We start from the raw sequence: 12,819 nt of genomic DNA, 5'->3' as shown, positions 1-12,819 counted from the left end.
AATTCCCCCCTCTTTCAATTCTTCCCCCTCTTGATGGACATTTATTGAGTCTTTATGAGAATTGTGGCCGCTCACACAAAAATCCAAATAAAATCAAAACATGCAATTATTGCCCCTCTTGAAGATTTTTTTTCTTTCTGTTGACTAATGCAACACAAACATGGCGGATGGAGCGCATCTGGAAGTCTGTTGTCAACTGGGGAGTGATTGCTGTCAACATGCGAATCTTAAGAGGTGCTCATTCATTTTGATTAACAGAACCTTACTCACTCTCATACCACGGTGCTTCTTTTTCTACTCAGGGGAGAAGAAAGCGAAAGGAAAGTGTTTTTTGTCCCATATGTTTTTTCACTTCTACCACAGCACATCATTACCTGAGTGTTCAAACTTTTTTTTTTTTTTTTTTAAGTGAAACAACATCCACGGGCAATGAACAGTTCAACATGAACCGCTATCACTCGAGGGAGCTGTAAAGGCCAAATGAAGTCAGTAAATAAACATGTTTGTTGTCAGATCGCTGGAACATCTTGAGAAACTTTCAGCCCACCATGTTTGAAAGGACGGCTGATAAGATTGCCGCGTAGCAACAACGAACAGCAAAGTGGTTGAGCGTAATCGCTCCAGTAAGTCTGTAGTGGTTTATTTTATTTATTTATTTATTTAAATTAAATTAAATTAAATTAAATTAAATTAAATTAAATTAAATTAAATCTATTTATTTATGTAATATGTATTTTTCTTTTTTTTTATTTCCGCCATGTTTTGACAAAGACATGGTCACCCCAGAGAGTGAGCTTAGCATCAAAATGCAAGTCTGGGCTGGTTTATTATTTTATGCAAAGATAACCACGCGACTCCTCCGCAACCCGGCGGTCAATCACAAGGCAAATGACAGCAAATAGCAGGGAAAGACCAAAGCTGTCAGCACACGTAGCACGCCTGTTTCATTTCACAACTTGACTGGATTAAAATGCCGAGCTGGGAAAAAGAAAAAAAAAAAAAGACCTTCCTCGACCTTTTGGCCGTAAAGCAACGCGACAGGAGAATGGAAAACATGAGTAGTAGCAGCACGATTGGTACTACTCCAAACTAAAGCAATCGATCAACGACAATTCACAGAGTCAAAATAGGAGAAAAGGGGGTCAAGGGTGGTGCTGAACGGGTTGGGAGGGGGCAGAGTTCAGAGGAAGCTGCAGGTGTGGGGAAGAAAAAACACAATCACATCTCAAGTCAAACAAACGTATCTCGGCTGATGGAGATGGATAGAGGGTCAGCATTCCAGTCCACGCTGGAGATCCCTACTGCATCGCCCCAGGTCCTCTGCGTCCGCTTGTCGTTGCTGTCGGGCCAAACATCTGGATGGAGAGAGGGAACGCTGAATTGAACTTCGAGGGAAGAAGTGAAAGTTACTCTTAAGCCAACACGTTGTTTATCTTCTGGACTCCTGCAGAGCAAGGAGGATCACATCAGTGGGCTTGTTTGGAAGGGGGAGGGGGGGGGGGAGTTCACCCTTTCTCTTCTCATCATCTGTTTCACCTTTTTTTAGCATGTCTCTAACATGTTCCAGGCAGCTGAAGGTCAGGGGCGGCAGTAAACGGAGAAACATTTTGTCTAATGTTGCAGCCAACAAGCTCCTCTATCATCCGTCCTTCTTCAGAGTAGCAGCCCAGTTAACCCTAGATGTTTTTTTTTTTAAATATTATTTTTCCTCTTGTCTTCTTTGAATTTCCCAACAGGGAGTTATAAAACGCTGCTCTGAGGGCACTCTGAGGTGGAGAACAAGGCTGTGGTGGAAGCTCTGGTGGTGCTCCCATCAGAGGACCTTCAGTAATAGAGATACATTCACACACATGGCACCTTGGGAGTATTTGATCCCTGTGAACAGCTCACGGCCTGGGGAGGACACGCTGTGTAAATTTCTCTCCCGTGTGGCGTGTCCTTTGCAACAGCAGCTCGAGTTTGTAAAAAAGACAAAATAAAAAAAACACATATGACAGGTGCCAAAGTAAGGAATGTGGGGTGGGGGGGAGCAAGTTAAACACTATTTGTTCTCACACTGGAAAAAAAGATGATAATAATTATAAAATTGTAAAATTTACATTCCATTTGCTTTCATTTTAATCATGTTTTTCATATTTTCGATAATAATCATAATTAATATTAATAATCCTAATTTATTTTTCTTATGTCACCCTAATATATTCTCAATTTTAACAGCATGCAAAGAGAATTAAATTATTCATCCTAATAAAACCCTTTATTTGATGAACATAAATATGACAATATTGGAATTATTTTAATGATCTTATTTTCAGTAAAGCTGAAACATTCCACAATTTCTCACACGCACGGTTGTGTGTGTGGACAGTGCATGTGCAAGAGTGTTTTTACTGCTTATGGCACAGTGGAGGATTTATTTGAACAGATGTGAACTCTCAGTGCCAGGATGACCTCAGGTCCTACTTGGCTACACTGCAGCTGATCTCTCCACCCTGGAAAAATAACACGCGCTCTAACAGACTGACCTATGGAAGAAAACACTCTCAAACAGAAAAAAAAAAAAAAAAGAATCGCATTGAAACCTAATCTGCGGCCTCCTGTTTTACAGTAACCCGATTTATCGTAAAACCAGAAGTAATGTTCCTCTCAAATATCGTTATGACAGTAGATTTATACTCTCACCGGCTAATAAAGCAAGATTTTATACCAAATGGACTTTGACAGAACGGAGTGGAGCATTTGGAAGAGTGCAGGGGGGGTTACTAGAGCCGTAAAGGCAAAAATGTACGTGTCACCACCATATAAAAGGGGGGGAGGTCAAAGCCGGAGTGAAACGTGGAGGGTCGACAAGGATGAAGAGACAGCAATGTTTGGAGAGAAGACAGGGGAGCGCTACACTAATTTATACTCTGATAATTGGAAACAGCAGAGTCCTGCACCTGAACCGCATTCTCGGCCCCTGCGGACAACGTGGGAGGGAGGGAGGGAGGGTGATGATGAAGGTGAAAAGGGAGGGGAGGGGGGGAGTCAGTGTCAATGGTAGCCTTGTTGTTTCTGCGGTAGACGTGTGTGCATTGTTTAAGTCCGATTTGCATGTAGAAAATGTTATATTGTGTTGTGACGGTACCACACACACACACTAATAAGCTGGAGCTGGATTTGGACCACCCGGCCTTAATAGAGCATAAGGAAGGGTGGGGGTCCTAATACTTAATGTGTCATGGTCACGATCAACATACAAGGACTGACTTCAGCTGTCTTAACTTCCTTGTTAAATCAACATGACAGTCTCCTCTGAAAAATAACATGTTGAGTCATAGCATCCGTTAATTATTAGTTTGTGTGAATATGTGAAATCGTTTTTCAAATCCCGGGTGCTTGTGCAGCCTGTGATATTTCATTGAGTGATGATGGATTTAAATGTTGGCTGTGAGTGAGCTCTGGCATTATGTTTGAGAATGAAGTCATTTTGGAAGAAAAATGAGGGATGCTGCTTGATGGATTTCATATCTGTATGATTTGGTTGCGCTGCAATGTCCTGGGTCTTAAGGGCCTTAGGCGTATTTGGAGTCCATTAGATGACACATGTAAGTTTTAGACAAAGCAAGGCATGGTCACACAAAAACATGGACCACAGTCCACTGTGGAAGCTCCAAATGTGACCACACACAATTTTTCCCCCCCATTTATCTCTAACAAATATCATCGAGTTTATTTATAAGTCAAACTTTGATTAATCCTGGTAATGTGAAAATGAAGCTTCAAATATGCTTCACGAACCAGTTGTGTTTATGGACTCCTTTGGGCTAAAAACACCGAAACTTGGCATAACTCACAACAGGTGCATAAAATAAATTTAAAGCTTCATTTTCCCCATCATTACTCAATTCTGAAATGACGACATTAGCCTAGCAGCTAGCACGCTACCTCGAGATCATTTTGTATCGCAATAACTAAGGCTTTCCCTTCTTTCAATCACAAGTACCACATCAAAAAATATCAAAATACTAATCGTTCGACTTCAGGGTCTTTAAACGTCCCTGCTTTGAATGTCTACATGCACATTCAGTATGCGCTAAAGTTTTCCATCCAAGAGGAAGTCCGACATATGGACAGCAGATTGGTGAGTGAATCCGATCGTGTAAGTTTATTCCAAAAAGAGAGTTGGACAAGATTCACATATGGACGGAACTGTTTTGTTTCCTTTTAATGGCACGGTGGTTGTCTGAACTGCTTGAGGATGTTGAAAATCCTTCTTTCCACTTCATCGCTCTTTGTGATTGGCATCTCAATAGTTTACACCCATGGCCGAGCATGTGTGTGTAAGCCATTTCCGAATTACCCAGCCAAACACGCAAGTCCCATACGGTCTTCTACTGTAGTGGTTGGATGAGACATTTGTCCCATTATCTCCCCTCCTCATATCTATTCCAGAAGATCAGGCTCCAAGCGTACATGAAAGCCACCACGATGCGCCAACTTCTCTCACGATTTGTCTGTCACACACTCGCGTCCCCCCTCGGGTCCTTGCTCCTTTACGCAAACCATGCACAAACTAAAACACATTTATGGACGAAGATGTCACGGGAGGGATTGGACACGCGCTTTGATCACTATTCATGTGACATCGGCAAGAGTGCCCAGAAACATCTGCGATTTTTTTTCCTTCTCGACTTTGACGACTTTGAGCGCAGCGGTAATTCAATTTATGTGACAGATAGACTACGTGAAAGGATGCAATAGCACCAAAACAAAACATTTGATTATTTCCATATTGACTCCAAAATCCTCTTTGAGTGTATCTGCACATCTTCATCTTATTTCTCCTGTCGTGTTAACTTGGTGTTTCCTCTTCCTCCCCTGCTGCAAAAATGGAGACTTTCAAAAAGACCGCAAAACAAATCAGAGGCCCATCCCTCTTCGTGAGACTTTCTTCCATTCCAATAGCAGATTGGAGGGTTTGGATACCCCCGGGGGATCTCGGCGGCACCCAAGAGCTTCATGTTTCCTTCGCTGGACTCAAAAGTCAAGCCCAAAACAAGCGGCTCGTCCCTGCAATCTGCTCGTCTCTTGCAATGCGGTCATTGGAAAAGCTTCGCCTTGTTAGCTCAAGGTCGAGTGTTAGCCGAGTGTGTGTTTTGGGTTTGAGGAGATATGACAATAATGGGCCCTTGACCAGCAATGATTATGTGTTTGGCGGCGAGCAGTCGCTCGTATTGCTGTGATGAAAGCTGGACCCTTCTCAGTGTTGTTTTGTGGCGCTTCAACTTTGGCAGTAATGGCGTAGTAATAGCCAACTGTAAAGTGTCTCCAAATAGGCTCCTATTTAAAGATTGTCTTCTGTGGTGGCACGGGTCAGATCTCAGACTCTTCCTGGCATGGGACAAGTGAGCTCTGAGAAAACAATTCCAGATTTATATATCTCCTATCTTCCCCTTCGTCCGCTCTCTCAGATTCCATGACGTAGCAAAAGCTAGCGTAAGCTAGCATACGCAGCGGATGAAACTGAGTGACAGTCCGTGTGTACGAACGCAACCGGGGGCATTCATGTGGTGAGCCAAGGGTTTCGATTTGATCCAATAGAAGAGAAACATAGGCGGAGGGTCAAATCTGCCTTGAATTAGCCGAGTGTTACAACAGGAATAATACAATCACATCCCTCCAAAGCCCTGTAATACTACTGACGGGTAGCATGTGAGCTCAGCTTGTGACAAGGCTGCGACCTAACCACACAATGGTGTCCTTTACAGAGAAGACGGCTCTCAAAGCTTCAAAAAGGCGCCCCCGCTACTCCATGCACTCCACTTAAGAGCCAACAGCACATGTCGCTTTATGCGGACCATATGATTCGGCCATGGGTCTCGGCTCGGCGAGTAAGTTGTCTTCTCACAGCTCCAACACAACTTCAGAGTCGTAATGAAGTGCAAATAGTGTTACTTAAGTTGCAATTTTTTGTTGCTCGCTGTAATTGAAAGCAGAAATGTTATATTCTTTGTTGTGACAAATTAGGCTTGTCACCTTTTTGAACTTCTGCAAGGCGATGACATGATGTATCGACCGTCATTGAGATATCAATCGATTATCGGAAATATTCCACAGTCATGATCTTATTTAGGAGAAATGTTTAAAGTTGTTGACAATGACGAAGAGGAAGATTAATGAGAAATGTGTCAGCCTGCGGGACTATAAAAATAGTTTCTGGCGTTCAAAAACTATAAAAGAAAAGTTTTTTTTCCAATTGCAGCTATTTACTAATTTGCCATTTTTGTCAACTTGTTTTGTAAATGTAAAATTTAAATTAAAAATAAGAGTTTTTTTGTATTATTTGAAGTGATTATAAAATATATATTTTTTAAATTGATAGTGAATTAAATTTCTAGGGTCTGTACTTTTTTATTTTTACTAAGTGCAGCACTTGAATCAGTTCAGAGACTTTACCACAAAGATTTTATTTTATATATTTTTTAAATTGTTGTTCTTCACTACTATTCTAACATAAAAACTGAATCAAAAGTTACCATTTTCCCTTTAAAGTAATAGACAAAATTCAATATATTTCTCCCATGAATATCCTCAGCTCTGAACTTTAGAGACCCATAAATAGCTAAAATTTCATGACGGTCCAACAAATTTGAAAAACAGTGCGTGTCATTCTGTAAAATAAAAATGCTTTACATATACAGGTATGACAGGATAAATCATATGCTCTTGGGAGTTTTTTACGACTCAATAAAAATAAACTTTAGCTGGACACAAATGCTCACCCGCACACACACACACACACAAACAATTGCAGCCACACACACACTCGCTCGGATGGAACATAAAAAGAGCACTAATGGGAAAAAGATGAGAGGGCTCCCAGAGAGAGAAGGAGCGAGACCCGGCCGTTTGACACACTTACAGCTCTTGGATCAGATAAAAAGTGTTCAAACGTTGCATTGCTCAGATTAACATCCCGCTTTTGAGCCACAGGGTTTGACTTATTACGAGTCGTATAATTCTGTCTCGAGATTAATTAATGACTTGATCTGGTTTACCTACTACTGTACATAATTGATGTGCTGTTTCTGTTATTATCACAAATATTATTTTGGGGACAATTCATTTGGAATAATTTTAAATTACATATACATCTGATATTGCCCATATTTAGTTCTATTGCGTTGCTGATTTGGTAAATAATATAAATTGTATTCTCAGTTACATTTATTACACTTAAGACTACATTAAAAAGTTGTTTGCAACTCATGATAAAAAAAAATCATTGTATTTGCTTAATATTTATTTCATATTGGTTAAAATATCCCTCATTTATTTATTTATTTATTTATTTATTTATTTATTTATGAACCCAATCACCCTTTTTGTTAAATATACCTTATGCTGATTTATGATTTATTTTTCGACACAGCCAGACATTAATGTGATATTTATTATTGTGTGTTATTTTGTAGGACTGTCCCATATTATATTGAGAGGTATTTTTAAATAATATTTTGGGTACTTTAGTGAGCTACACAAGTGAGGAAATACTACGACAACCATAAGAATAAATATATTATATCAACACATCTGTGCATTATTAACTTTATTGCGGCTCTTTGAATCGAATCTCATTGGATGGTGCAGGTTTTATCGAGTGTTATTTTGGCCTCTTTAGAATAATTACACTTTATCCTTCCAGTGCTAAAGTGAAGTTATGAGATTGTTAAGCAAATGTATTTACTGTACGAGTAAACTATTTGGAATGTTTTCTTTGGACTACAGTATTGTCTGCTTTGAGGAAGCTAGTCTGCAGTATTTAATCATAGCATGTTATTTCGGTGTAAATCAGCAGTAGGGAGACTGGCTTACTGCTGGGAAGGAAAAAGTGTGTCATCTTGTTTATTTTCCTTTGGTTTGCTGTCTTTGCGAGCCCATAGGGTGATAACAGAAAAATATTGCGACGTCTACCATCCCTAACATGACGGACTGCCCCCAAATCCAGAGAGGGACCACAAGGACCTTAGAACAACATTTATGCACCGAGGGAGAGGAGCAAAACTTCCAGCCAGTGTGTTAATGATGGCTCACTGGTGATTCCCTCTCATGTTTGTTCAGATTTTGGTTTTGCTTTTACACACACAGGCACAAATCAATTCTGTCTTTTTTTTTTTTCTCTCCATGACTTTTTTTTTCTCCCTCTTCTTCTATGAAGTCTGATCTTCCAGCATCATGCTGACCACCTTGTCTGCTCCCCAGAGCAAAGCAAAGATATTCATGTAAAAAAAAATGGTAAAAGTGGAAGCCATCAAACTGTTCTATGGAAAGTTTGCATTGCCCCCTAAAATTACTCAATAAAATTGAATATGTTAAAATTGTTGGTATAACCAGACATTCGTAGCCACGATTTAAAATATATAAAAACATCTCTGGCCCTTGTGTTACTTGATTAGCAAGAAACCACTGCGTCTGATGAAAAACAACCAATTGGAGACAGAAGTCACTTATTGTGAGTGTCACTATCTCTGATTGATTGATTTTTTTTAGGCGCGGTGGTTTTTTGCAAATCAAATAAGACTCATAAGGTGACAATTTTTTTCCACACAGATCATATTTATCATTTACTGAGTCAGATTGTCATGATTTACACCAAATATGACAAAATGGATTTTTTTTTTTATAAAATGGGGAACCATAATATTAAATTTTTGTATACTTTGTTACTTCCCACCTCTGTTGCCCCCGAGAAAACAAACAGACTTTTCTTGATCAGATATGCTTCTTTGTTCCATTATTTTGTCTATCTTAAAGCATAATCTAAATATTGATACATTTTTGTCATAATGCTTCCCCATCTTATGTCCCCCTAAGACCGAGTATATTTGGACAGGTGCTCTATTATATACACTTGCTTCGAGGGCTTTAGCGTGCTATTTCATTGCTTTTTCATAAGGAGAAAGGGCGGGATATCCTAAGCATCTATTCTGCATGTGTAATCCCTAACAATAAAAAACTGTTTAGCACCAATTTTCCTTTACTTTTTAACTTTTCCCCCCACCAGTTTTCAGACAACTGCGGCGGTCACATCTGGAAGACAGATGTGGAGTCTCAAAGCTTTGACTCTCTCGCTCCTTCTAACTCACTCTCTCTTCCTCATGTCAGATTTTTTTTTTTTCCCTCCTCCATCCCTCTCTCTTTGGGAAACATGAGAGCAGGGCTAATTCTCCCTCACTCTCCCCTCGCTCCCTCCCACAAGGCCGGACCACCCGCATTCGGAAACGCCTAGCTGTTCCCGTGGAAGAGCCTCCAAGTGAATGAGAATGAGAGATGTAAGGATGGGCCATGGCTGATGGTTTTAGCAGAGTATCAATTACATCATTGTAGAAGTCATAACCTGCTATTGTGTCAGGAGGAACGTCTGGCAGAAACGGTTCCCATTGCATCAGTAGTCCACGGTGGAAATTATGTAGCATAAATCCCTATACCACAGCCAACTTTAGATACTCTTCATCCTCCACTGATTTCCTCCTAACAGTAAACATGCATCTCAGCATAGAAGATATCAACACTTACCCTTTGGACTGGATCGAATTATCCTTAACGTCCATCATCGTTGTGACCTTGAAGCACCTCCGCTCTGAAAAGAAATATTATTTAGTGATTGTGAAAGGCTGCAAAGATAATAATTTTCAAGTCAGAAAGTTATAAAAACAGGTGATAGCTATTACTACGGCCGGCCAAAGCCTCCATGGTGCCGAGTCAGGCCCACAAGTTTCTTTACGATAAATTGGAAGCTAATTTGTTACATTTTGAATTATATTGACTATTGGGCATTCATTTTAGAAATACTCCTTGAGGGATTACATTAAATTTGAAGTAAAAATATTATATTATCATGCTACTCTGTGGCCGCAATGCACTAACCAGGAGTTTAGGCTTTTCAGTGGTTCTCAATTTTTTTACACCACTCACAAAACTCCTGTTCAAAAATAATTATCACTTTGCTTAAAAATAATAACACAAATAACTTTACTTGAATAATTAATCCGTTAGAATTGATTGCACAAAAAAATACAATAATACTAAAAAGGCAAACGTCACAAAAACAGCAATTGGCATTTCAATGCATCCACCTTAATTATTGTAAGTATCTGTATCGATACTGGCGATACTGGCCCTGTATCTACTCGGTATCGAATCGATACCTAAATAGTCAGTATCGAAAACCACCAGTCCAAACAACTAAGGCAGAAACATTTTAACATTTTTCCTCAGGCGGTAAGAGTAGGGCCAAACGCCAAACCAAGTAAAAATGAATGAAAATAATCAAAATGGCTTACCACTTCCGTGCAAGTTGTAGCCCGGCAAGGGTCATCTGTAGGACTAAGACCCCCAAACGAGAGACATATGAAGCTTTCTTGGGTTCAACAGGTATTTTGCACCTTTGCACAAGTTGACCCACATTTATCCTTTTGAGTTTTTGGCTTCGGGAAATGAATAAAGAACACATGCTTCATATGTGGACGATCAAAGTGTGTACTCGGCATATTTTTACGGAAATAAACAGGTAAGGTTGCATGAATTATTTGCAGGTGCGCTTCTTATGTTGACCCTTTCCGGGTCGTGCCCGTGACGTCACGCGGCTCGCTGTCAAAAAATACCATTCGTATCAAAATGTTTTTAGTCTCAGGCTATAACCACAATAATGATAATATTGTCTTGCTTTCAACGCTATAAACCAAAATTACATTTGCAAAGTGCTTTTAAAAAAAAAAAATCCATATTAGACTGCGCACTCCAGATAATATTCCGTTTTATCGCCATTATACAGGTTTATGTTGCCACCATGTGGAGGTTTCTTGAGCAATTTTTCCCGTGACTTTTTTGGATTGCACTTTTGATGTTTTATTTGGGACTTTATGTTCAATGGGGTATGAATTAAATATTTGATTTCATTTATATTTTTTAAAGTAATTCAGTCAAATTCCCTGGATAACAATGCTCAACAAAGAATGAAATTGAACAAGGCCAACCACATTGCTTTTATTAATTGCTTTTATCACAGTTAATAAAGCATTTGATTAATTCAGTGTGTCATTAAAAAACAGTTTTCATGCCGCAGCAGGTAATGTGAGCTATTAGCTTAGCTGTGTATGCTGAACACAGTGAAATGACTTCAAGGTGCAACTTAAAGCATAATACTTTTTTTGGCAATATCTACTCTTATTTGAATGATTATTTTGTTTTCTGTGTTTTTCTCCTCCCCACTTCAGTAGCCACTGAGCCCACAGTGGCACCCACCATGCCTCCAATGGGCCCACCAACAAAGAGCCCGACGAGAGCCCCGAGCAAGGCCTCCCTTCTCACCATAGTGGGCAGCCATCTCAACCATTCCACCAACTTCTCCCACAAGCCTCGGACAGAAGAGGCAGCAGGAGAGGAAGGTGAGATCCTGGAGGAGGGGAAAATATGATCTAAGTCTACATTTAGGTCTCCTATGCTTCCTTCTGCCTCTTCCAGGACTTCCTCCATGTCTTCATCAGTCACCTCTGAGTCTTCAAGAGGTGAGGGATCATCATGTGCTTCCTCCCTCCTTTGTCTCACTAGTTCCAACTGCCTCTTCTTCACTTGTTCACTAACCTCCTGATAAAGAGGGCAGCTAAAGTGCTGGTCTTCACTCTCTTCCACTACCTGTTCAACTTTGTTTAGCAGATTTTCAACAGCTTCGCTCGCCTTCGGTTCTTCACTCTGGGTCTCCAAGGTGTGATATCGACCACCACATCTTTCCAGCAGTGTACGGAGGTCCTTACGCCACGTGATGAGATAATCCTCCAGCGTCTCCTCCTCTTCCAGCTCTTCCATGTTGGTGAAGAGGATGATGGTGTTTCTGCTGACCGAGGAGGGGCCTAACAGCTTCTCCAGGACATCAAGTGCTTTGGTTTCTCCGTCAGCTGGTTCGTTCACAGGGACACACAACAAAAATGCATGTGGCCCCGGGCTGGATAAAGTAATCAAGGAGGAGATGTGTCTTCTTCTTTCCTCTGGGTCGATGTCTGAACTGAACCAATCTGCACTGGAGATAACCAGCACCTAGCCACAAAAATTAAGGAAAGACAACACCAAGGGGAAAAAAAATGTGAATAGTGAATTGTACAGGAATGAAGTAAAAAAAATATAAAAAATATATATAATATAAAATAAATATATAATATAAAAATATATAATATAAAATAAATATGTAAAAATGGGTGTGTCCTGTCTCGGTCCTACCTGTCTGCCTGCGGCTTCTCCTCTGTATTTACAACAGTCATTAGAATTTGGATCATCATTTCCCTGATTTGTGTCTTGCAGGCCCAAGATGCTGCAGACCGTCGCCCGCCCTCCTGTGCCGTTGCGGCCCAGCACGACCACCCTCAACTCTGCGCAGAAGCGAGATGCATAATGCTTTACATTATTAATATTGATAGAGTTTCATGCGCGATTTAAAGTTAAAAACTGATCATATGTTTGTGGACTTAAAAGAATGAACTGTCACCAGCGCCCTTTTCGTTAGCGTCATATTTTCAACATTACACAAACTTTTCTACGACCAAAATGTCATCGCTTTGAAACACCTTCATTATTACATAAGTATACCTCCCCGACCGACCTTTTTGAACACCAGAAGCGGACATGTCGAACGGTTTGCTGTCGTTTTTAGCGAGGAATCATCAGGCGGGGACGTTTCCTCATTCCTGCAGGATGACTCGCCCTGTTGACGGTCAACTGTATCCGTGTAACATGGGGGCGCAGCGCCGACTACTGTCACATCGAGGAAATACATCAGGGGGTGCC

At 40.4% G+C, this 12,819-nt stretch overlaps 1 protein-coding gene and 1 long non-coding RNA gene across 2 annotated transcripts; both read right to left on the bottom strand.

Annotated features, from left to right (window-relative positions):
* Nucleotides 1–807: 807 nt before the first annotated feature.
* Nucleotides 808–10,356, bottom strand: LOC125984199 (uncharacterized). Its single transcript, XR_007486859.1, has 3 exons — nt 10,326–10,356; nt 9,559–9,622; nt 808–1,355 (listed from the first exon to the last, which is right to left on the bottom strand). It is a non-coding gene; the product is annotated as an uncharacterized lncRNA (long non-coding RNA).
* A 642-nt stretch (nt 10,357–10,998) lies between these two features.
* Nucleotides 10,999–12,795, bottom strand: si:dkeyp-69e1.8 (uncharacterized protein LOC100001340 homolog). Its single transcript, XM_049746102.1, has 3 exons — nt 12,635–12,795; nt 12,256–12,404; nt 10,999–12,075 (listed from the first exon to the last, which is right to left on the bottom strand). The coding sequence occupies exons 1-3, from the start codon at nt 12,657–12,659 to the stop codon at nt 11,221–11,223; spliced, it is 1,029 nt and encodes a 342-aa protein (XP_049602059.1). The 5' UTR covers nt 12,660–12,795; the 3' UTR covers nt 10,999–11,220.
* Nucleotides 12,796–12,819: the final 24 nt, after the last annotated feature.

Source organism: Syngnathus scovelli, chromosome 16 (assembly GCF_024217435.2).
Source record: "Syngnathus scovelli strain Florida chromosome 16, RoL_Ssco_1.2, whole genome shotgun sequence".
NCBI lineage: Eukaryota > Metazoa > Chordata > Actinopteri > Syngnathiformes > Syngnathidae > Syngnathus > Syngnathus scovelli.
The sequence above is the reverse complement of the archived record's forward strand: the minus strand, read 5'-3'. Positions and strand labels throughout refer to the sequence as shown.

Coding starts and splice junctions, on each gene's coding strand:
- si:dkeyp-69e1.8 (XM_049746102.1), bottom strand. CDS start 12,659: ATGTCCGCTTCTGGTGTTCAAAAAG. Junction 12,405..12,634: donor CGCTTCTGGTGTTCAAAAAG/GTCGGTCGGGGA, acceptor GCTTCTGCGCAG/AGTTGAGGGTGGTCGTGCTG. Junction 12,076..12,255: donor GAGAAGCCGCAGGCAGACAG/GTAGGACCGAGA, acceptor TTTTGTGGCTAG/GTGCTGGTTATCTCCAGTGC.